At 39.4% G+C, this 24,381-nt stretch overlaps 1 protein-coding gene across 2 annotated transcripts in view; it reads right to left on the bottom strand.

The window, feature by feature from the left end:
• Nucleotides 1–1,038, bottom strand: part of gfra2b (GDNF family receptor alpha 2b) — a 140,853-nt gene extending 139,815 nt beyond the window's left edge. The window contains exon 1 of one of the 2 annotated variants that reach the window (XM_008423128.3): nt 407–1,038. In XM_008423128.3, coding sequence (XP_008421350.1) covers nt 407–446 — 40 coding nt within the window. In that variant the 5' untranslated portion in view covers nt 447–1,038. The remainder of the gene's footprint in view (nt 1–406) is intronic. The other variant, XM_008423127.3, reaches the window with a different exon arrangement.
• Between the last annotated feature and the right edge of the window lie 23,343 nt (nt 1,039–24,381).

Here is a 24,381-nt window from a genome sequence, read left to right on the forward strand (position 1 = left end):
AATGCTGCCCCGTAATTACACAGGATGGAGAAAAGAAAGAAAAAGTTTGATCCAGTGAAGCTGTTAGCTGTTCTTACACAGGAATCATGTTTACCCAACAAGCGCGTGGCTGTTAATGCAATAACTGCAAATATTTTCAGTTGATTTTCTACCAGTTTCTAAAGTGTCACAGTGCTTCCAGCCCACATCTCTCCACATATAACAGCCTGCCACTGACACGGCAGGCTGCCCCCCACTGAACCCGGTCCACAGGGCTGGTGGGTGACATCTTAATGGGTTTAATGGTCTTCGATGAAGGGGAGGGGAGGGGGTGAGACGGACCAAAGTGCACGTGGGCAAGACCCAGTGCCCTCCGGTGCGTGTGCGTGTGTGTGTATGTGTGTGCACGCGCCACTTGTGTACTCACCCAACACAAACACCACTGAGATGATGTTAATCAGGAACATGTCGTGTCCGGCTGTAATCCCTCTGCTCAGTTTGCTGTACTTCTTTTTCACCTTTCTCTTCTCTTTCTCTGTCTGTCTACTCGGGCTCCACTGACATGGTGGAGCGAGCGCAGCCTGGATCCCCGAGCCGAACCCCCTCCGACTCAGAGCAGCGCAGGACTGATGGCTGGGTCCGTCACGGGGCGAACATTCCGCTGAGCTCCTCAGGAGTCAAACAGGAAAGACTTTTCCCGTTGCTGTTTAGAGCGTGCACGCGCTGCCCCCAGCCAACTTTTCCAGGTGGTCTGTCTGTCTGTCTGTCGGTGTGGGTTTGGACTGTCTGCCTCTTCCTTTCTCACGCGAAGTCTTACAGAACGCACCGACACAATGTCTCTGTTTGACTTGAACCTCCGCGCGTAACTCCAAAGCAGCACGATGCGCTATAGCACGCGCGTCTCGTATCCACTCCAGCTGCCTCGTGGGTCCGCTGGCGCAAGCAAACCGGGCGCGTGCGACTGCTGCTGAGGAACCTTCAAACGGCCCCGCTCCTTCCCTCCTGACACGCGCAGATACACTTAGAAAGGCGCGTGCCAGTGTCTCTCGCTCTCTCCCTCGCGCACTCAGTGACTCCGCGTGATGATCTAGGCGTTCAATATGAGATGTATGGAAGCAGATTCTATTTCATTAGAATCTGTTTTTTGTTTGTTTGTTTAGATATTGAATGTACAACACTGAATTGGCATCCTGTGTGTGTGTGTGTGTGTGTGTGTGTGTGTGTGTGTGTGTGTGTGTGTGTGTGTGTGTGTGTGTGTGTGTGTGTGTGTGTGTGTGTGTGTGTGTGTGTGTGTAATTTACACTTGTAGAAATTAACCTGTGGTGACCTTCTGGTGATCCAAACCAAAACAATCAGGTCAAGTGAAGAAGCTTTTAGATATTCAAATTATACTTCTCACCACTCCAGTAGTTTAGGCTGGGCCAGAGGTTAATATGTGAAAGTGCATCTTTCACTTTACACACATGTAGAAGGATATCATATCATATCGCATCATATCAGGTCATAAAAGGTTTGAGGTTCAAACTTTCCGGTCGTCAGAACAGCCTCTCCTGGGGAAGCTGGAGACAACTAAAGCTTTCAGTGGATGATTCTGAAATTATAGATTTTTCATGGAATACTTTAAGGATAGAAAGATTAGAAATGTATGAAGTGCAATCTTATCTGACTATAGAGCAGCCTATGCACTTTGTGGAAACTGTCCCCATAAACCCAACATGTTTTTGTGGGTTGTGGACATAGCTGAAAATCAAAAATGTTTGGAGAAAAGAATGAAAGAGCATGTCGGTGCACAAACACCAAGCGTGAAATCAAAGCTTTGAAAGTCCCTGTGAGGACAGCATGGCCTTCATTATTCATAAAAGGAAGAAGTTTGGAACCAGCAGGACTTTTCTGGCTGGTCGTCTAAACTGAGTGATCTGGGGAGAAAGATCTGAGTCAGGCAGGAGACCAGGAACAAGATGGTCTCTGTCGGAGCTCCATCGTTCCTCTGTGGACAGAGGAGAAAATTCCAGACAAACCAACACTGCAGCGATCCACCAATCAGGCGGATCGCTGCAGTGTGGCCAGAGGAAATCGGCTCCTTAAAGGGGTTGTATTATGTAATTTTCAGGAGCATAAAGATGTTTTATAGCACAATCCAGTAACTATGTTTCTTTCGGTTATCATAAAATACTGTCAAAAATGACTTAAAAGAAATCTGAGTTTCCATTTTTGCGTGTTGAAATTGGCCTCTGTCTCTTTAAGAACCTTCCAGTGTGCTCTTTCCCACACCTCCAGTTCAGCAAGTCATCACAATGTTTCATTATTAAGCTGTTTACAATCGTCCTTAGAAGTGCTGGACTAACAAATATTTCCTACAATGAGCTCAGCAGAGTTGCAGTTCCACCAGGCCTTTGCTAATTGCTGCTGCCGCTAGTCTGGAGGAGCTGAGTGGAAAAGGCGTGCCCTGTGGGGGGGAAGCTTGATCTTGCTGTTCCACTTGAATTTCCCCTCTGTGGAACAATAAATTCTAATATTATTCTATTCTAAAAGGAACATAGCCGCCCATCTGGAGTTTCTCAAAAAGCACCTGAAGGACTCTCAGACTATAAGAGACAAGATTTGTTGATCTGATGAGAGTAAGGTTGTACTCTTTGTGAATGCCAGGAGTCATGGAGGGAACGCCACCATCCCAGCAGTCAAGCATGGTAGTGGCAGCATCATGCCATGGGGATGTTTTGAAGCACCAGATCAGTCAGGACAGAGTGAAAGATGAATGCAGTGATGTCTGGATCAGTAAAGTAATATGCAAAGGCTGTGAATACTTACATAAAATTAATTTATTATTTTTCTATACATCTGCATAAGACTGAAATCATTTGACTCCTTAATTTTGGAAAAGAAATTTAATGTATTATAATTTTGCAAAAGTAGCTGGTTTTCTTAATATGTATAAGTTATTCTGAAACGTTTCTATTTTTTTGCTTCTGTTTTTTTAATAAGAACCTGTGGTCTGTAATTAACCCTTGTGTGTGCGAGGACAGAGGCAAACGTAGAGGACTATGGCAAATGATACAAGTTTTACCTGTGTGGGGTCAGTTGGACCCCATTTCTACATAACAGGGTTAAAAAAAAGTTTAACAGTATCTTTGCATTTTAATCACATAGCTTAAATCTTCCTTTTGATTTTTTTGTTTTACATTATTTTTAGATATTTTTATCTTCATATTTTAGATTTTGGTTTATTTGTAAAGAATTTTCTCTGTATTTTCATAATTACTATAATAATATAAGAAGTCAATTCTTTGTAGTAGTTATTTTTTCAGTTAATTTATATGTGTTCTTGTGAAATTAAATAAGCTGCTTCTAGCTACAGTCAGCAACAACAATTCAGAGACCTAACGTTGAATTGAAGGGATTATTAGCTGAATGTTGTTCAGAGCAATGCAGTCTTTGATGTGGGGGTTCACCTTACTATAAGGTCCTGGGTTTATTAGTGATTTCTCCTCTCTTTCTCCTTTCGTCTCTGTAGTTGAACATCATCACCCGGAAGAGATGGAGATGAATCGACAATCAGGTTTATCATCCCAACATGTAACATTTATATTCATCTTCGGTCCAGGATCAGCTCTCAGAGGAGAAGGAAAAACATACGAAAGCCCAAAAAGACATGCAGCACACAGACAAGGTAATCACTCTTGTGCCGGTAGGGAACAGAAACACTGCTTACAGGATTGACGGATTGCCTGTAAGAATCCTACAGATGCATCACTCTTCATTAGTCCTGAAAGGAAAACTTAGCAATGTAAGACTCAGAAGTAATGGGACACTGTGTTTTTATGAAAGTACTACTGTACCAAAAACCATATTTGATTCTGTATATGGAATATAGTCAAATAAATCCAATTCAAGTCAGTTCAGTTTATTTATATAGCACCAATTAAAACAAATGTTGTCTCAAGGCATTTTACAAAAAAATCTTTCAATTCAGTCATACATACACCATATATTCCAATTGATCCTAGTTATCAAATATACAGCATGTTCAATTAATTATTAAAAGTACATTAAAAAGTTTCTATGGAAACCAAGCAGATTGTGCTACAAAATCATTGATAACAAGAATGTGGATAGTAACAGTTACATTTATCTGAGTACCGTTTTAACACACAGTCCATTTTATTATTTCCTGAGTAATGTTGATACTCCTACAATATACAAGTAACTTCAATGAAGAAAGAAAAGAGTCATATTTAATTAATTATACTATTAAAAAGTTAATGTAATCCAGTCACACAATCCACTAAAACACATTGTATAGACTAATTACACAAATGAATGTTTTTAAGCTTTATTATATGCTATTTATGATTATTTTTACTATGATTATTTTCACTTAATGAAAATATAATATGTAGGATGAAAACATTTTTTGACTCCAGATATCGGAAACAGATTTTAAATTTCTGCTATACACAAGCTTATGCTAGTCTGATGATAATTACTCAGCATTTTCTACAAGTCAATGTTTTGTAAAATGCCTTCATGAATTGTTTATTCATGAATAAACAATTCATGAATAAACAATGAATTGTTTATTCATTTTAGCATGAATAAACAATTAGGTTGAAAAGTTACATAAACATTTGTTTATGTACTTATATGAAATAAAAAGCCAATTTTCTAAAAAAAAAAAAAACAGCAAATGGAGGCGGGTCTTCATGCAGGTTCATCACACAGTCTAATGACCAATCAGCCTAAAGCAGTTGGTGAAGCCTGGCAGCATCTGAAACACATCAGGTCATCAGAACCAAGAATGAGAAGTGTTGGACTCAGGCAGTTCTTCTCTGCAATAACAGTAAATGTTCCAATCCTTCAGCTTCAGCTTCCATTTTGGTTGACATTCTAGTTTATGAATAATTTCTCCTGAGTCCATCTGCACGGCTCATGACTCACATCAATTAAAGCAAGACTAAAAAGTGTGACACAATAAAAGCATCCCTGCTGCTTTTTCATGCATATTTTTAGCTAATATAGCAATTAAATTGTTTGAGACGTCAGCAGGTCTACCTGGACCTCGTGCATATTGCTCATCAGCTGGCTGCTCAACAAATGAAAGGTAGCTCTGAGTTGAAATCCATTTTTTACTTTGTCAAAGCGCTCATTTGACACAAAGATTCTCACAGCGTGACCCAAAAAATCTTTCATTGAGCATTAGATTTCTGGCCATTACCTCTAAGTTCAGCAATGCACTGGATTGTACATTAATATTCCTATAATTGACTCATTATTTAGTCTGCAGCCAATAAAAGCTCAGTGGCAATATTATACACAGTGACTCCATCACTACATGAAACACGTCATATAAATCGATTACAGACACACACACACACATGTCCCCTGTTGGATAGCTACACATGAACACGCACGCACACACACACACACACACACACACACACACACAAACTGGTGTGAAGCCTTTTATCAGTGAGATATAGCAAAGCTATAACCTGGTATTGAAATGCGGTTTAGAGTGCAGCATATTTACATGTGGGAACATGTTGGAAAGCAGAGCTTGAGATCAGAGGCAACAAGGACTTTTCTTCTTCTCATAAAATGGATCATCCATTCGTTTTGAGGCGTGTTCATCCAACCAGCAGAATTCTGCAAAGGGCTGCATGCGACTTCCTCATTAACTCAAATTTGCCTCCACAGATCAAAGGAGTTACAGCACAAACTCAGAGCTCTGCATCAGCCGGTACAAATACTACATATTTACATGGAGCAAAATAAATAAATAAACTCTGTTTTTTAGTCTCTCTCTCTATTTTAAGAGTCGATGCAGCAGAAGCAGAACCTTCTGTTCTGGTTTTAATGAACCTGAGGTGACACAGATCCTGACTCTGAATTTGTAGGTTCATTGCTTTCGCCTCAGGAGAGGATCTAAGCAATTAGCTGACTTTCTGATATATGTGTTCACTTCCTGAGACAACATTTGAATCTCATTACAGAAAAGGGAATTTGTTACATGATCATGTGAAACCTTTCTGAAAGTAAGACGGGCTGGATGCAAGGCAGAGATTTTCAGAGTCCTTCTGAGGAGTACATCTGTTTTATGATCATGTTCAGTGTTGTGCGAATGAATACACACTGACTGAAGTTTTTATATTTTGTCTTAACAATCCTAGAAGTTGACTGTAATTTTATGGTATAGACCAAAACAAAGTCATGCATGGCAGAAGTAGTAAATCAGGCATAGTTTTCCCTTTTTTTTGACAAACAAGAATCTAAAAATTGTGGTGTGCATTTTGCATGCAGCCTCCATTTGCTGCAATTACAGCTAAAAATATATCATATGAAGTTTTCACCAGTTTTGTATCTACATCAAAACGTTTCTTTGCAAAATAAGCTGAAGCTCTGTCAGGTTATCTGTGAAGAGCAATTTTATCCCAGGGGTTCCTTTTGTTTAATAACTTCCTCAGATTATAGCATGTAATAGTCACAGCTATGCAGATGGTACATAGCTACACATTTGCTACTGCAGTATAGTTTTTCTTGTTTGCTTGTAATTTTATTTATTTATTTTTTCGGTAACACTTTATTTGAAGGGGGGTGAATAAGACAGTCATGACACTTTCATAAACATGACATAACACATGTCATGGATATGAATAAGCCCTCATGAATATTTATGACTGTTGTCATAAAGCGTCATTTGGTAAATTATGACACTTTTAATAACTTGACATTAACCAAGAAATCATTACTGTTTAAACTTTAGCTTTAATAACATAAAGATACCTAATTATAAAAGTGCAATCAGTAATACCTTTAGAACAAATTTATATCAGTAATGATTTCTTGGTTAATGTCAAGTTGTCATAACAAAGACATTTTAAATAATGTCAACTTTGTATTAAAAGTGTCATAATTTACCGAATGACGCTTTATGACAAGTCATAAATATTCATGAAGGCTTATTCATGTTCATAACATGTGTTATATCATGTTTATGACAGTGTCATGTCAGTCTTATTCACCCCCCTTCAAATAAAGTGATACCATTTTTTCTAATCATGCAAATCACTCTGGAATGTCTTGTTGCTGAAAATGTGCTGAACGACTGGTATGAAATACCAGAGAGCGAAAACAGGTTTGAGTCTTAAATCATGTTTTACTAACTTAAAAGTATGGCTTCTTGATAATCAAATGTGCTGGTACTGATCATGTGATTTCTTTTTAGATTAAAAAAAATGCTTTTTATCCATCATTATTATTTTCTTTTTGGAAGTGTCTATATTGCACTGTAATATAATGTATTTGTATTGATTGTAGCTTGAGGCAGTAACTCTGGCACATTACGTGATGTGCATTGTCCCTTTTGTAATAAATAAATAACAGCATGATGTTATGACCTGTATTCTGCCAGGTTTCTATAAGTTTTCTGTGGATCTGTTCTGGAGCTCTGCTTCAAGTCACAGCCTGAAGCAACACATTGACTGATGCCAGATTTCACACATTAACACTGGAGGATCTTTTTTTACTCGCGTTTGGCTTGGCTTCAACACAATCACCCTTACATCACAAGACACAAGAGGCGCTTGATATAACAGCTCCCACGAAGACGGCGCTCTGGGTTTACATCTAAACAGACCAGAAGAAGGTTGAGAAAGCATAAGAGAATATTATTAAATCCAACGGGGAGAAGATCTGTGTTCAGAATTCATATGAGCAAAAGGAAAATAATGGATGAAACTCAGTGTCAGACCAAAAATGTTCCTGTGTCTGTAATTAAAGTGGAAACAAGATGCAGTCTGCTGGGAAATCACTTTTACAAGAAACTCTCAGGATTAGTCTGCCATGATTTAGCTCTCATCAGACTTCCTGTTTCACGCCCTCCTCTTGTCCACACTCACTCCTTCCTCCCATTTTATACTTCTCCTCTCTGATTGCAGTTTTCTCCTTTGCCACAGCTCTTTTCTACATCCAAGTACATATTTTCTCTAAAGCTGACCTCTTTTACCTTGGTCTCCTGGTACTAATTCCATTAAGGAAAGCACTAGAAAAGGCAGTTATAATTAACACTGATTAATGAGGGGAAGTCAGAGGATACATCAGTGATCGCGTGATTGGACAACATTAGTCTGAGACAATTAATGTGAATCATACCCACATTAGTTGGAAGGAGAATTGGCGCTTGATGTACAGAGAGTGAAGGCCAAAGGTTTACATTCTAGTAAACACAATTCAAGTTGTTTCATCAGAACCATCAGGACCGTGTGTGTGTGTGTGTGTGTGTGTGTGTGTGTGCGTGCGTGGGTGTGTGCATGTGCGTGCGTGGGTGCGTACGTGTATCTGTGTGTGTGCATACGTGTATGTGAATGTGTGTGAGGTGTGACGGACTTCATGGGGAGTGTTCATTTTTATTACGCATTCTGAGCAGTGATCAGTGCAGATCCAAAGTGAACTGTTGATGATACAACTAAGATAAATATGAAAACTGCAAAATGGTGAAAAGTAGGGACTGGACACCATATTGAGCTCAAAACAATGAGTTGGGAGAAATTTTTTAACATAACCTTCAGAAATCTAAGCATCTCAGATTTATGGTTCAAATAAGGCTTTTACGCTGCATTTTAAAAGTTTTTTTGAAACAAACTCAACAAATTGATGTCTTTATTTTTTGGATATCTCTTTAAAATTCTGCCAAAACAAATCATTTTATAACGGCTTCATCAGGAGAAGACATGCTAACCGCAATTAGCTCGTGAGGTAGCAGTGGCGTCATCCAGGAACATTGTGATATTTTAATATTGTGAAGTCTTGTACATTACAAAAACACAAAATCTGACCAAATATTTTTGGTCTAGTTTCTAGTGCAAATATTTCAGTTCACTTGAAATAAGATAAAACTGACACAGAAGTAACTTTTCAGTTTGGTGTAGGACCTTGTTTTGACTCAATAATTTCTTAATATTGAGGAAAAAGTATCAGATCCATTGGCAGATTATTTAACTTATAACATTGGAAAAATGTCTTGTTATAAGTTAAATAATCTGCCAGTGGAACTAGTACTTTTCCATCCATATTAAGGAATTATTGACTAAAAACAAGCTCCTATTTCTTGCTGAAAAGTTACTAGTAAGTTTAGCCTTATTTCAAGTGTACTAAGATATTTGCACTAGAAACTAGACCAAATATCATTGTGTGTTTTTTGCAGTGTATAACAAGATCTTGTTAACCCCTTAGTAAAATGGCACATTATCAACAAGTAATAAAAAACAGTATAATGTCATAAATGGTGGATGAGAGGTGGTGAGATCAAACGCAGGAGACACAGGTTGTGATGACGAGGATGAATTTAATGATGAATGTTGCTCAACATAGTCCAAGTCAGGGAGCACGGCAGGAACAACTAACAACCGGTAGCAACTGACAACGTGAAACAAGAGCTTAGCAAACCAGGACTGTACAGTACTACTGGAAAGCAAACTGACGCACGCTACTGTCAAACGACGACATACGACAAAGATACGACGAAGAACACAGACAACAGGAGGGACTAAATACACTGGGAGGGTAATCAAAGGGAACGAGACACACCTGGGAAACAATCAACAGGGAAGACGCAGAGATAGACTCACAGGGAACAGGATCACACAGAAAAAACTCAAAAACAACACACAGGAACACGGATCATGACATATATATATATAAAAAATTCCCTTCTCACCCTCCGCGGGTGGTCTGTTTCATCCTCTGAGCTCGGGTCCTCTACCAGAGCTTGAGGGTTCTGCGCAGTATCTTGGCTGTGCCTAGAACTGCACATTTCTGGACTGAGATGTCTGATGTTGTTCCTGGGATATGTTTGAGCCACTGCTCCAGTTTGGGGGTTAGGCACCACTGTGGTCTTCACCTTCCAGGTCTTTTCCAGTTCCTCCCTGAGGCCCTGGTATTTCTTCAATTTCTCATGTTGCTTTTTCCTGATGTTGTAGTCATTTGGTATTGCTACATCCACCACAACGGCTTTCCTCTGTTCTTTATCCACCACCACAATGTCCGGTTGGTTCGCCATTACCATCTTGTCTGTCTGGATCTGGAAGTCCCACAGGATCTTAGCTCGGTCATTCTCCACCACTTTTGGGGGTGTTCCCCACTTTGATCTCGGGGCTTCCAGTCCATATTCTGCACAGATGTTCCTGTACACTATGCCCGCCACTTGGTTATGTCGTTCCATGTACGCTTTCCCTGCCAGCATCTTGCACCCTGCTATTATGTGCTGGACTGTCTCAGGGGCCTCCTTGCACAACCTACACCTTGGGTCTTGTCTGGTGTGGTAGATCTGAGCCTCTATTGCCCTAAACACCAGTTTAGGGCCTGTTCCTGGGCGGCCAGGATGAGAGCCTCTGTGTTGTCCTTGAGTTCAGCTTTCTCCAGCCATTGGTAGGTTTTCCTGACATCAGCCACTTCAGTTATTTGTCGGTGGTACATCCCATGTATTGGCTTGTCCTCCCATGATGGTACTTCCAGCACCTTGTCTTCTGTTCCCCATTGCCTGAGACATTCGCTGAGCACATCGTCCGTTGAGGCTTTGTCCTTGATGTATTTATGGATCTTGGATGTTTCATCCTGGACAGTGGCTCTCACACTCACTAGTCCTCTGCCTAGTGAGTTCACTGTATAGCTCAATAGGTAAGTCACCAGGTAAGTCACCGGGGAGACCCGGGTTCGAGGCCAGGTTGGGGGCTGGGGCAAAAAGTTACAACGGTGACATTGAGCTGTCAGTGTGGGTCCTTAGGCAAGACCCTTGGAGCTATATAGCCTACCTCATACCATGAGAGACACAAATAAGCACGACATGCTGGCTCAGACGTCGCCCGGCCAAACATGGTCTGCGTCAGGTGCTGGGGAACCAGAGCACCCTGATGAAAAATGGGCTACTGGAACAAGACGGAAATGGGCGAGAGGTGAAAACATGGATCTGTTGGAATGCTACTACTCAAGTAATCCTAGTCAGAGGGGATACTAACTGCCAAACAACTAGTAGCTCAGTGTTCCAACATCTGCAAACGGCAACTGCTGTCACAACTTGAGATTGACGAGGTACGAGACAAGTGCTACGGGAAGGAGCCAGGATGCCAGGTCAGAAGGGAGTCAACTACAACTCCCCGCCCAGAGACTGGGTACAACGGCTGAGTGAAGTACCATCAGAAAGTCTCATCATCAGTGATCCTTGAGATGCTTGGTTACAAGAGCAACCATGAGACCCAATACCCACCATGGAAAAGACGGTTAGAGGCTAAGATCAAGATAACAAGGAGGGAAGTGAGTCAACTGGCAGAGCTCCAAAGGGGTGCAATGAAAAGATCAGTACCCAAAATGTACAGCCAGATGCCCATACCTGAAGTACTCGAAACTGCCAAACAAAGGCTCCAAGCCTTGGCCAGCCGCCTAAAGAGATACACGAGAGAGAATGAAGCCAGGAGGATTAACCGGCTCTTCTCCACCCAACCAGCTAAAGTGTACTCTCAATGGCAGGGTAATAACAACAGAGCAGACCCACCCAGGCTGGAGACTGAACAATACTGGAAAGGCATATGGGAAAGGGATGCACAGCAATGCACAGCACCAGGACCTGACATGATCCATGCCTACTGGCTTAAGAAACTCACTGCCCTCCATGAGCGACTGGCAGCTCAACTGAACCAGCTGCTACAAAATGGGACTCACCCTGAATGTCCATCAAATGTGGCAAATACCAAGGAGTCCCCACTGCTGTTCTGCATAGGCCTGAACCCTCTCAGCCAAATCATCAACAAGACTGGCTACGGATACTGACTCAAGAATGGGGCCACGATCAGTCACCTCCTCTACATGGATGACATCAAGCTGTACGCCAAGAGCGAGCGAGACATCGACTCACTGATCCACACCACCAGGATCTACAGCACTGACATTAGGATGTCATTCGGACTAGAGAAGTGTGGTCGGATGGTTACAAAGAGAGGGAAGGTCGCCCACACAGAAGGGGTCTCACTCCCAGAAGGAACAATAGCAGAAATAGAGCACAGTTACAAGCAGTGGCGGAGCCAGAGGGGGGGCCAGGGGGGCCAGTCCCCCCCTGTCATCTGATTGGCCCCCCTAGTGGCCCCCCCAGATGATTGACATGTAACAGCACCAGGTTATTCCTGTACATTATTTGGAATCATTCTAAGCCAACTTAATATCTAAAGAAGAAAAACAATAATAAATATATCAAAAGAAAATGTATAAAACTTTATACAAGTCCATGTGATGACATAAATAAATAGATTTTTATCAGGCGCGATACCAGCCTCCTTTATACTCATAACAACAAGCTGATATTCTTCTCCTGGGTGTTTCAGTTGCTGAGCTGTGGTGCAACTCAAAGGCTAAAGCACTTCATACCTGGTGGTTGTAAAACACCAATAAGTTATTTATTGATCCTCCGCAAAAAAGAGAAAAAAACGAAGAGGGGCCGACAATGTTCTAGTTTGGAGCAGAGGTGGCGCTACAGTTTTTTCGTTGCCTGTCAAAGAAAAAAATAATTTTATTTCCAATTTGTAGTCGCACCAGCAACCCTCCCGACCCCACTAAGGGAGAAGGGTGCAAGAAAATGGATGGATGGATGGAATTTGTAGTCATCAAACGAAACATTTATTATTTCTCTGCTAGAACGTTTTTGAAATCAGGTAACATTTCACGAAATGACGTGATTAGAAGACGACAGAACTCTGATCGTTTCCTGATCCCTCAGCGGGAGAAAAACCAGCAGAAGCGGATCAGCTGCGCTAGGAGCTCCAAAGTCTCTGGTCCGTTAAAGCGTCCAGATCAGAGATGATTCTCTGACTGATATTGTTCTTAGTCTGATTAATAATGAGCTCCACGATGTTCTCTGTGCGTAAAGTTGAAACTGTCTGCGCACCAAGTGGTCAGCTGATCACAGTCTGGACAGAAACCAGTGAACTGCTCTCTGTTCTTATCAAGACGAGGCTGAGGAGGAAATCTGACATATTAACTCAGTTAAGTTTTTACTGGTTTTGTTTTTAAAACACCATTAACGTAAGCAGTGTAACTATATATTGTATATTTGGCGTTTGTCATCTCATGTGTGATTAATTGGAGTTTAACCGTGGAGCATTTATGCGCATTTATTGCCCAGCGCTCTGCGCTTGTTTCTGTCTAACTTTAATTTCTTTCCTCTCTCAACAGTCAGCTGTTATTCCTCTACATAAACTACAATAAGTAGATCACATTCTCTTCAGGTTTTCTCTGTGTGCTCCAAACTCATTAAATGTAAACTCATTAGAAGCCCGAACCACCATCAGGCAAATAATTCTGGTCCGACCCGAAATATTGTTACCCGTCAAATGACCTGTCCAAACAGAGCTTCCTAACCAAGGTGTCCATAACTCTTCAACACGCTGTCAGCTCCCGGTCAGAAAGACGCATTTAGTTCAGAGTCCATGAGATGATATTCAGAAAGGATCTTTTATTTGATTGATTTTAGTTTCCTCTGTGATGAACTCTTTGCGTAAAGTCTATCATGTCTCCATGTGCGCCAGTTAAAGGTGTTAATTATAACATGTCAAATGACAGAGGGGCTTAAAAAATAACCAAATATTCAGTTTGGTTATTTTTTTAAATTATATATATGTGCACACACACATTTAAAATTTTGCCCCCCCAGAAGTAGTCCTGCCCCCCCTTAGCCCCCCCAACTTTAAAAGTCTAACTCCGCCACTGGTTACAAGTACCTAGGAATACCACAAGCAAATAGCAACCTTGATGAGGTCACAAGGAAAGGAGCCACAGCCAAATACCTCCACCGAATAAGGCAAGTCCTGAGAAGCCAGCTCAATGGCAAGAACAAGATCCGTGCAATAAACAGCTATGCCACGGATGTTAAGACTAGGAAGCTACTAACCATGCATGGAGGGTTCCACCCCAAATCCAGCACCCTGAGACTGTACACGAGCCGTAAGGAAGGAGGCAGAGGACTAGTGAGTGTGAGAGCCACTGTCCAGGATATATATATATATATATATATATATATATATATATATATATATATATATATATATATATATATATATATATATATATATATATAAATCTGAAATTCTCACATGCACATCACAATCTGATGAAAAAGGCCACATATTTTAGAGTTTGGCAGCTGTTACTCAAAGTGCCTTATTATTATTATTATTTCTAAGCAGTGATCGGGAGAGTGAAAACACAATACAGGTGAGGTCAATTTATTCATGTAGCACCATTTAACAAGTCAGCATAGACCATTTTATAAAATGCAGTAATAATTACATCTACATACAGAGTAAGAAGAGTGAAAATAGCTGATTGAATCAAAGGAATCAGAAAAGCTGTATGTTAAATCACAGGCATTATTGCAATACTCATGTGTACCATGTAGCAATCAAACAGGAGCTCTTGAGTCAATAATCAAGGATAAGTGAAGTCAGGCTTATCTGTATAGCTCATCTCAGCAACAAGCCAGTTCAAAGTGCTTTATATGATAAAAACATAAAACAAAAACCAATTATGAAACAAGCAATAATAATCTTGCTTCTGGCACCACAAGAACAGGCAGCCTGCTTCAGCGACTCCATGTTTTTCTTGTTTTTAGTCTATTTTAGATGTGTTGTGTTTCTGTGTTCTCCTGTTCTTTCATACACACAATGGGCCTGACTTTATCTGGACAAATATGTTTTCATTTTCTTGCTTTTTACAGATTTTCTGTTTGGAGACTGCATGAACGGCCACACTGTTTACTACATGATAGCTCTGATTCAGCAGTCACCACGGTTTGTGACTGCTGGTGACAGAGGAACAACTGGAACTAGAGAAAGCAGCTCATTCCTCTGGCCCTCTCTGCAAGTTAAATACTAAACCAATGTTTGTTGTGCACATACATTTGTTTTGTAGCACAAATCTGATAAGTCTGATCAAAATAGATATAACTGATTATTCATCTTTGCACACTACTACTTAAAGTTCAAAAGGTATTTAAGGTTTTAAAATATGCAGAATGGAACAGAATATAGAATATTTCTCCTTGAAAGAAAACTGCGTTGCCACAGCTGCAAAAGTAATGACTGAGCATAAATGCAGCCAGTTTACGTTATAAAGAGAAGGGTTCTCATCACCGAGCCCTGAGGATTCAAAGACCAGTGATAAACAGCGACTGTCCTGGACGAGACAGAGAAACATTGACAGTGAGGTCAAATTTTAACCAGAATGTTGCCTAAAATAAGGACTGAAGGCTGCTCTGAAGCTCTAGCTGAGTCATGTACCACAGACAGCCGACTCATCTCAGTTGAGCAGATATCGTTAATGCAAAGGCTGTTCAGCTGAGAAAAGACACGTTTTGAAACTGACCTTCTGATAACCACAGATAACAACTAAAGAAGTGAAACTCGTTTCAACTTGACATGAATTCAATCTAGGTTCAATGAGCAGAGGTTTTGCTTGAGGGCATCATCCATATTTAATTAAACAGCATATTCTAGACAGATAAGCTGAGTATTTATAGTTGATTGCTGTTACAATCTATGTAAAAAGGGAAAAGCGCTTGGCAGAAATCTTTATAGCTGAACCTGTAAGAGGGACTTAAGTCATGCTTTCAGTGTGCTCAACCGTGTGTTGGTACACATTCCTCGTTGCCAAGGTAAGTTTTGGAAGGACAGTGCAGGACTAAAGAGTTTTAATTAAAGTTTTAATGAAAGGCTTTAGTTTGACTTAAATCAGCAGCTGTGGGTTTTTCACAAAGCACCTTTGTCTGTTTTGCATAAGCACTTTATTAAGTCCAGAGGACTCCAAAGAGCTATGCATTCATTCATTCACACACTGATGCTGGAGAGCTACATTGTAGCCACAGCAGCCCTGGGCAAGTCTGATGGGTGTGAATACGAGAAACAGCTAAATTGTGAAACTTGTTGACATTACTATACTATCATGAATCCAAATTTTTGCAGATGGTTGGGAGTCTCCTGCTGCAAACTAAACCACATTAATAATTCATGTGTGAGGGAATCTGTATATGGTATCTGTGAAATATATCTTGTTTGCAATACAAGAAGCACAGCACATACTGCCCTTTGCATATTTTCATCTTGTACAGTGGCTCTTAGAAGTCTACATATCTCTGATAAAACATCAGGTTCGTGAAACCAGTGACTCATTTGCAAAAGTTTCCACCTTGTATGTGGCATTGTAACTAAAAATGTTACAAAAAGAGATTAAAAAAGAGATAACTTGGTTTAATAAGTGTACATACCCTAAAAATCAAACTTTGTTGAATCACTTTGTTTAAAGCTGCAGTATGTAACTTCTATAAAAGTTTTGTTTTGCATACTTGTTAAAAGCGTCATTATGTATTGACAGTATAGTATGAGACAGATAATCTGCCTTCTCTATGATCCCACAGCCATCTGAAGAAATAGACCAGTTGGTCTTTCAGTCAGAATCAACCAATCAGAGTCAGCAGGAGGGTCATGGCGCTGTCAATCATCCAATTAGCTTTAGCATCCAAACCTCTCTGGTACACACCTAAAATCAGTTATAGTCAATATCATTAGCCTGTGTCCTACTAAAATCTTCCTGCCATTTACTCATGTGCATTCTTTAGCTATAGCCAGAGTTTGCAGAGAGCTTATAAAAGATTAAAATAATCTTATCATTTAAAGGTTTACTTTTCATGCTGAGCATGAAAAGTGCAAAAAATATGTTTAGTCCAGAAATTCTTTGTTGTAGAAATCTACAATTGGAAAACCTGTTGATTTTAAAAGCCACTTTAAATTGTCTGACATTTGTGAGAAAAATACAAGTGACACATTTTCCTAACAGGTGCATCATATTCTGCCACATACAGAGCAGTACAGTACCGTATTGGATCTTATCATATATTATTCCTTAATAAAATACAGTTTCGTATTGACAAGTGGATGGAGAAGTCAAAAATTTTACTCAAAAAAGACGAGTTCTGCTTCAAGATATTTTTATGCTAGTAAAAATAAAATTACTCCCCTCCAAATAAAATTGCCCAAGTAATAAAAAGTCAAAAGGCTAATCAATTACTGAGTAACTAATCATGACATTTGAGTTATTTTTACAAGGATTTCATCAGACAGACAACAAATGTAGAGTTAAATGCAAATTCTGAAAGACTAAGATGAAAGAAATAATACAGTCAACACCAACTATACAAACTAAGATTTAAACAGAAGGTTTTGCAGGTTTTTTTCCACATTTTTTTATGTAAACCTAATTCTGAATAGTTTATGTTTCTGTATTTTAGAACAGTGTAAAGTACCTTCAGTGACAATGTATGATGTTTACTGTATATTCACTTGAGCTCAGCAGCATTAGAGCAAAAAAGCTTGAGTACAAACAAGAAGTCTCACTTTGACATAAACTTTAAATATGCATCTGCTTTTCGTTCAGTGGAATTACACATGGTGGCTAGAGTAGCCACTAAATCAAAAGTAGCAATTCTTTATAATAATAATAATAATAATAATAATAATAATAATAATAATAATAATAATAATAATAATAATAATAATAATAATAATAACAACACATTTAAGTAAAACTACTCATAAAAGCGCATATGGTAACGCTTTATTTGAAGGGGTGTGCATAAGACTGACATGACGCTGTCATAAACATGATCATAAAGAAGTCTTTATGAATGTTTATGACTGTTATCATGAAGTGTCATTCGGTAAATAATGACACTTTTAATGCAAAGTTGCATTAAAAGTCCATTAAAAATGCCAACTTTGCATTAAATTATTGTAGTAATTTACAAAATCATGCAAAGTTGTCATTTTTAATGGACTTTAATGCAACTTTTAGAGCAACTTTGCATTAAAAGTCATTATTTACCGAATGACACTTCATGATTTCTTTATGTTCATGACAGGTGTTATGTTTTTAACAGTGTCATGTCAGTCTTTCCACACCCCTTCAAATAAAGTGTTACCACACATATTTTTCCAAAAGGTTACTCATTACTCACTGCAGTATTTCTTTATCTGAAAAACAGATGATACTTGGTCCAAACTAAAACCATTACAAGACAATTCTGAACAGTTTATTGCATTTCTGTCACTAGCACTAGAAACTAAAGTTTCACAGTGAGACAAAGACAAAGTCCACAAAACACAGAGCAATAATAAAGTAATGAGCAAGCAAATTGAGTAATGAGATTACATCTAAGCAGGAGTGTTGCTGCCTTACAGCTGCAGCTGCACAACTTAATGAGACATTATGTAGGTACATGATCTCCAGCTGGAGTCAGACGCTCCAACCAAACTGATTCTGCAGCTTTTCTGTCGCAGCTGTTTTTTTTTTTTCTTCAGCTGACTGTGAATTGAAGGCAGCAACTTTCCCGAACCACTTTCATTTCCCAGCTTCATCTCTTCATACGGACCCCCATCACGTCCACACAGTGGGAGACCAAACGGCTGATGTGCCCGGTCACATCTGTATCGCGACGTTGGATGTCACTTCCTGTTACACACTGCTTTGTTCACTTAATGAAGGTGTAATTATATCTACAGATGTAGACATCCACTGTGCGGTTCTCTGCTTGTTTAATATCCTCTCTTGTCCCATCAGACTCCACCAATCTAATTTTCTTTGAAGTGAATCTAAAATCAAATCAAATAAATTAAATTTGAATGCCCAATTTATTCTTTCTTTGAGTAAGGACATCCTGTGCTGATGTGATTCTGTAGTTTCTTAAAGGTGAGGTGTGTTTGACATGGTGTGACTCAGACTGTCGTCATCACATCCTCAGCTATGAGGAAGAAAAAGGTATTGGCCCAGATGTTTGATGCTGTAGCTGTAAACCGTTATTTTAATTGGGAGCTGCATGGGTTTCATTCTGTTTCTGAAAACCATCACATTTATCCTGTTTTTTATCAGTGTGTTTTCAATATACAAGTAAAAAGTAAAAAGAATTTCTACATGTGGCATGTTGTCCACAAGCACAATGCATTGTTTAAACTTAAAATAAATATACTTTTTTAAAAATCCAGTCAGAAATAAGTCATTTAAAAACTTTTACAGCACTGTGAAAAAGACAAGGCAGCATTTGATTTACAATCAGAGACTCCAGTGATGATCCTGTTGCTGTCACCTGCTCTAGCAGGGGTCACCAACACGCAGGCCCAGCAGCATGGGTGGTCCGCCCACAGAATCAGCCGTGCCCCCTGGACTGGAAGCTGTTTGTTGTTTTTACCTCAGAGTGGAAAAAAGTAGGGGCTTCTGCCCTTCCCATATCTGTGCCTTCTGTCCCTTTTATTTTTAGCAGTTAAAACTGTTTAATCCATTTTCCGAACTGCCTTTAAGTGCAACATGAGCGCTGAGACGCTCACCCTGGGTTTACACCTGTGCGGCAGCGAAGGAGACCTGTTGCAGAGCTGCTCAGGTGTGTTAGAATCATGGCAGCAAACCAGCAAAACAAAGAACTTTGCACAGTTTTTTCCCCAAAACTAACCGACTGAGTTGATTAATGATGTTGGATACAGATAATGTTAGTTAAAAGATGACTAGTTAATATCAATACAGCACCTTAAGCTTGTTAACAAAAAGGTCATTGGCTACTGATGTTGTTGTTTATGTTCAAAAGTGGGTAGTACTTGTTACATTCTCTAGAGTAATTCTTTTGGGGAAAAATGTAGTTATAAAAGTAGTTCTACTGCACTGTACCTTTTTCTTTTACTTGAGTAATATTATTGTTGCTACGTAGATTCATTTTGCCCCCCCCTGTTAAAATCGTCTGCTAGAGGCTGCAAAAAAGGTTCATCTCTGAACAGGACGATAACTATTAACATGCCATCAGTGCAACAATAGCTACAACAGTCCAGTCAAAGGTCAGACTTAATTCAAATTGATAATCTACTGTTTAAAAAAAGGAATGGGCAAATTTCAGAAAATTTCACATATGCAAACTGATAGAGCTTTACCCCAAAAGACTTGAAGTTAATATTGATGTAATGAGGGTTATAAAAATATAACATCAACTACAAAACAAATAACTAAACTAAAAAGCTTAGGGTATACTCTTATAATTCAGCATTGGACTCATCAACAGTGCATATGAAATGATGTGCATATCTCTAACTCCAGACCAGGTAATATATTCACATATTGAATTAATGATTTCCATATTTTATGGAGCTTATTAGCAGAGCCATTCATTGTGCATCTGATTTTCTTCCAATTTTAGATTTCTAATCCAGTGACTATGTTGACGGTTTTGTGTCTTTCCATTTAAAAAGAATAACCGGCTGAGGCAGCAGGGAGGAAAAGGCACGTTGCAGACATACAGGAGGCGGTTTATGACTTTAAACTGTGTTAGTGTTTACATATCACAAGCAGATAGATGATGTGTGAACTTTATGAAGACCTTTCTTCCATTCCACATCAGAGAATGAAACCCCCATGTCATTAATTAATTCTTCCCTTGTTTCATTTACAGAGGGGTTGACTTAATCTATTATCTCTCTATATAATCTCTCTATATATCAGACACTTTTCCTTTGTTTAATAGATTGACCTTCAGCTAAGAGTCTAACCAGAATGTTTGAGGGATGTCTGGGAAAATGACAAATTTCCCAGACATCCCTAATTTGCAGAGAGAAAGATAAATGAGTATTTGATGTATTTAACAGAGAGTCGTTCAAAGCTGGCAAAGGTATTTTCTACAAATACCTTTGATTTTCCAGGCCTGAAGTACACAGCCATGGTGGCTGTTTATTATTGAAGAATAGATGGAGATATTGTGGATTCCTAAACATTTCTTAAATTGCTTTATGATGTGCAGAGATTGGCTCATGATTATATCCCCCTTCATATCGTTAATTGTTGTTGGAAGGGAAGCACAAAGTAAGGCAAGGAGAGAATATGGCCTGGTTGTAGTAAATTCAATCTGAAGCCAAGCTGGGGGTGAACTGCTCCTTTAACCACAGATGAGTAACATTCATATGGGCAGCTCAGTAATATGAGCTGAGGCTCAGTCAAGAGAGTTCACTAAGCTTTTTTGGTGTTTCTACAAATTCTCTTATACATACTGATTTATTTTTCCAGATAAATTTAGAGATTAATTAATTAAATGTTTTGAAAAGAGATAGTAGTATGAACACAGGTATAGCTTGAAATATGTGAAAATACACCAAGATGGAAGAAGCTGATCATCTGAAAGGTAAGTTAGGATAGTTTTCAGCCAGTTTATTCCTGGGCAGAAATTAACTTTTATTAGAAGTGGTGGGAAGTAACGTACTTCGTTACTTAAGTACAATTTTTGTGTATCTGTACTTAAATAGATTTAATAATGGATACTTTCTACTTTTACTCCACTACATTTTACAGTAAGTATCTGTACTTTCTACTTCACTACATTTCTACAAAACTGTCGCGTTACTCGTTGCATCCAAGTCGCGTTGCTCTATTTGTCCTTTAAAATGTGAAGTTCAGGGACTTAAGGTGGCGCCGCAAAATCCAAGCAATAACGTGACTTAGTGTCTGTTGTCACCCATCGCCTCCACCTTTACTCGCATGCGGCTCTGAGACATGCGCAGTGGTTTCCTCTGAGCGGGAGAAGATGTCTGTCTAATCGTCAGTAATAATAGCGCTGCATAAATCATAAGATATGGCGACATGTAAAATCAGCAGCGCTTCGCTTTCACAGATGGTGGGGACTTCGTCCAATTTTTATAGCATCACTTGGAAGGGAAGCTTAAAGAAAGGTAAGCTATGTGGACGTGATGTTAGCAAAGCTAGCTGTACTGACTGAGACACACATGTTGCATCCGCAATGAAAGAAAGTTGTCACTCATGCGCTGAATTATTGTGTGGAGATGTTGACTGAGGAGTCTCAAATGTGGGACAACACTGTGACCAAAGTCTGCATTGATATGACATTCAGGAACGATCCGATTCTTCTGGACGGATCTTTACTGATTAAATTTATTTCAGCTCTAAGTATTTAATATCTAGGTGTTTTATGGGAATGTGGATCTTTCAGATCAATTTGAGAAACAATTTTGATAGCTAAAACGTAATTTTTTTGTGTCACGTAGTGCGGGGTGCTGGTCTTGACTTGGTCTTGGGTAGGTGGTCTTGACTACAACTCTGCTACGTGGCTCCTCGGTTGCATGTCCTCCCCCACCTTTCTGTTGGTTTTCTTTCAAAATAAAAGCCACTAATTTAAAAAAAAAAGTGAAGTTCATGCTGTTAGGACAGGAGACAAGATGTTTCCATCCCTGAAATGATGATGCATAGAATCACATATCTAAGTCTAAACTATGTTACAAAGTAAACACAATAAAAATATGCTTTATTTGTGGCATTGTTCATTAAAATGCTACATTTCTAATGTATTAAAATTGAATACGATCGGTTCACTTAATGATATTGTATAAGGGATTAGGTAATGCATTCAGCAAGTACTTTTACTTTTAATACTTAAGTATTTTGAAAAGCCAGGACTTTTTTACTTTTACTTAAGTATAAATGTTAATGTGGTAGTTTTACTTTTACTTGAGTACATTTTTGTCTGTGTATTTGTACTTTTACTTAAGTACATTTTTTGAGTACTTTCTCCACAACTGGAGTGGAGCCCGCTGCTCCACAACTGGAGCAGCGGGGCCTATTGCAAGGCCTATTGCATTTTCAAGATTTCTCGATTTTTTCTTTCTTCTTTTTTAAATTATTTTTCTGCCACTTTATGCGGCCTTTTGGAGACTTTATCATATTCAAAAACTTGCCAAACTTGAACCAACATTTTCCCCCGAGGAAAATTTTTGGATTCCAATGGAATCGCAAGTGGGCGTGGCCAAACTGCTCTACAGCGCCCCCTAATGTGAGATAGGGGAAACCGTAGGTCTTAGAGATGTGAAACTCGGTACGTAGGTAGATCCCCCTGAATCAAGAAAAAAAGTCTATATTAAAGTCTAAAGTCTGTATTTTTTGGCTCTAGTGTCCTTTATTTCACAGCATGAGTCATACTTTTAGACTGTGGCAGGAAACCGGAGTACCCGGAAAGAAACCTGGAAACAGAAAACTTTTTTTAGAGGACCACTGAATAGACCTTGCCTGGGAGGCTTAAGACTGTAACTCCTCTATAATTGGAGCCAGTATTGTGGTCAAGACCACCTAACCCGAGACCAAGACAAGACCAAGACTTTTAGGGTCTAAGACCAAGTCAAGACCAAGACCAAGGGAAGTCGAGACCGAGTCAAGACCAAGACCAGCGCCGCGCTCTACATGATATGATAAAATGTGAAATATGATCAAAATTACTTCTCAAATTGATCTGAAAGATCCATATTCCCATAAAAACACATAGATATTAAATACTTAATAAATTTAACCAATATTAAATTTTACAAACTCTTTGTTCTGCTTGCTTCCATCTCTGTGCTACGATCCGCAGTGGTCTCATGCCATCCCTAAAAAGATAACGCCCTGGGTGTTTACTCATGTCAGAAACCACCACTGTCTGCACCATTAAACATAGCAATTGAGGCAATGCCCTGACGCTCAACTATGAACACTGACCAAGGACCAACAAGCAAGAACCAAACTTTTTGTCCTGCGCCCCTGCCCACCCCCTACAAATAGCTGTGTAGTTGAACGATGTGTTTTTGAGGGGGGGATAGACTTTTTGGGGGGCAAAATGAATCTATGTAGCTGAACATAGACAACTTGGCCTATAAGCTACTTGTTAACAAGCTTAAGGTGATGTATTGATATTAGCTAGCTAGTCATCTTTTAGCTAACTGTACCTGCATCAAACAGCTTTACTAAACAGTCTGTTAGTTTGGGCGGAAAACTGTGAAAAGTTCTTTGCGTTTTGCTGGTTTGCTGCCATGATTCTAACACACCTGTGCAGCTCCGCACAGCAGCAGCAGGTCTCCTTCGCTGCCGCACAGGTGTAAACCCAGCGTGTAGCGCTCATGTTGCGTTTAAAGGCGGCTCGGAAAAACAGATTACCACATGTTAACAATGGATTAAACAGTTTTAACTGCTGATAAAAGTGACAGAGGACACAGATATGGGAAGTGTGGAAGTTCCTACTGTATCAAATTGACAGAGGAATAACAGAGACTTGGCCATTCTAAGGTAAAAACTAAAGATGTGCCGATCAGGTTTTTTCCTGCCGATACCGATACCGATCACCCATGAGGGCTGATCACTGATACCGATACCGATCGCATAATTATTTTTATTTTTTTTAATCATAAACACTACCGGTTACATTGTGTGGATAAAGGAACCATGAATTCATCTTAATTTAGACAAAAACTTGTTTGTAATAACTTTTTCCAAGAAGAAAACTAAACAAAACAGGCATCCTGCAAATTGTAC

Source organism: Poecilia reticulata, chromosome 12 (genome assembly GCF_904066995.2).
Source record: "Poecilia reticulata chromosome 12, P_reticulata-male-v2, whole genome shotgun sequence".
Classification (NCBI taxonomy): domain Eukaryota; kingdom Metazoa; phylum Chordata; class Actinopteri; order Cyprinodontiformes; family Poeciliidae; genus Poecilia; species Poecilia reticulata.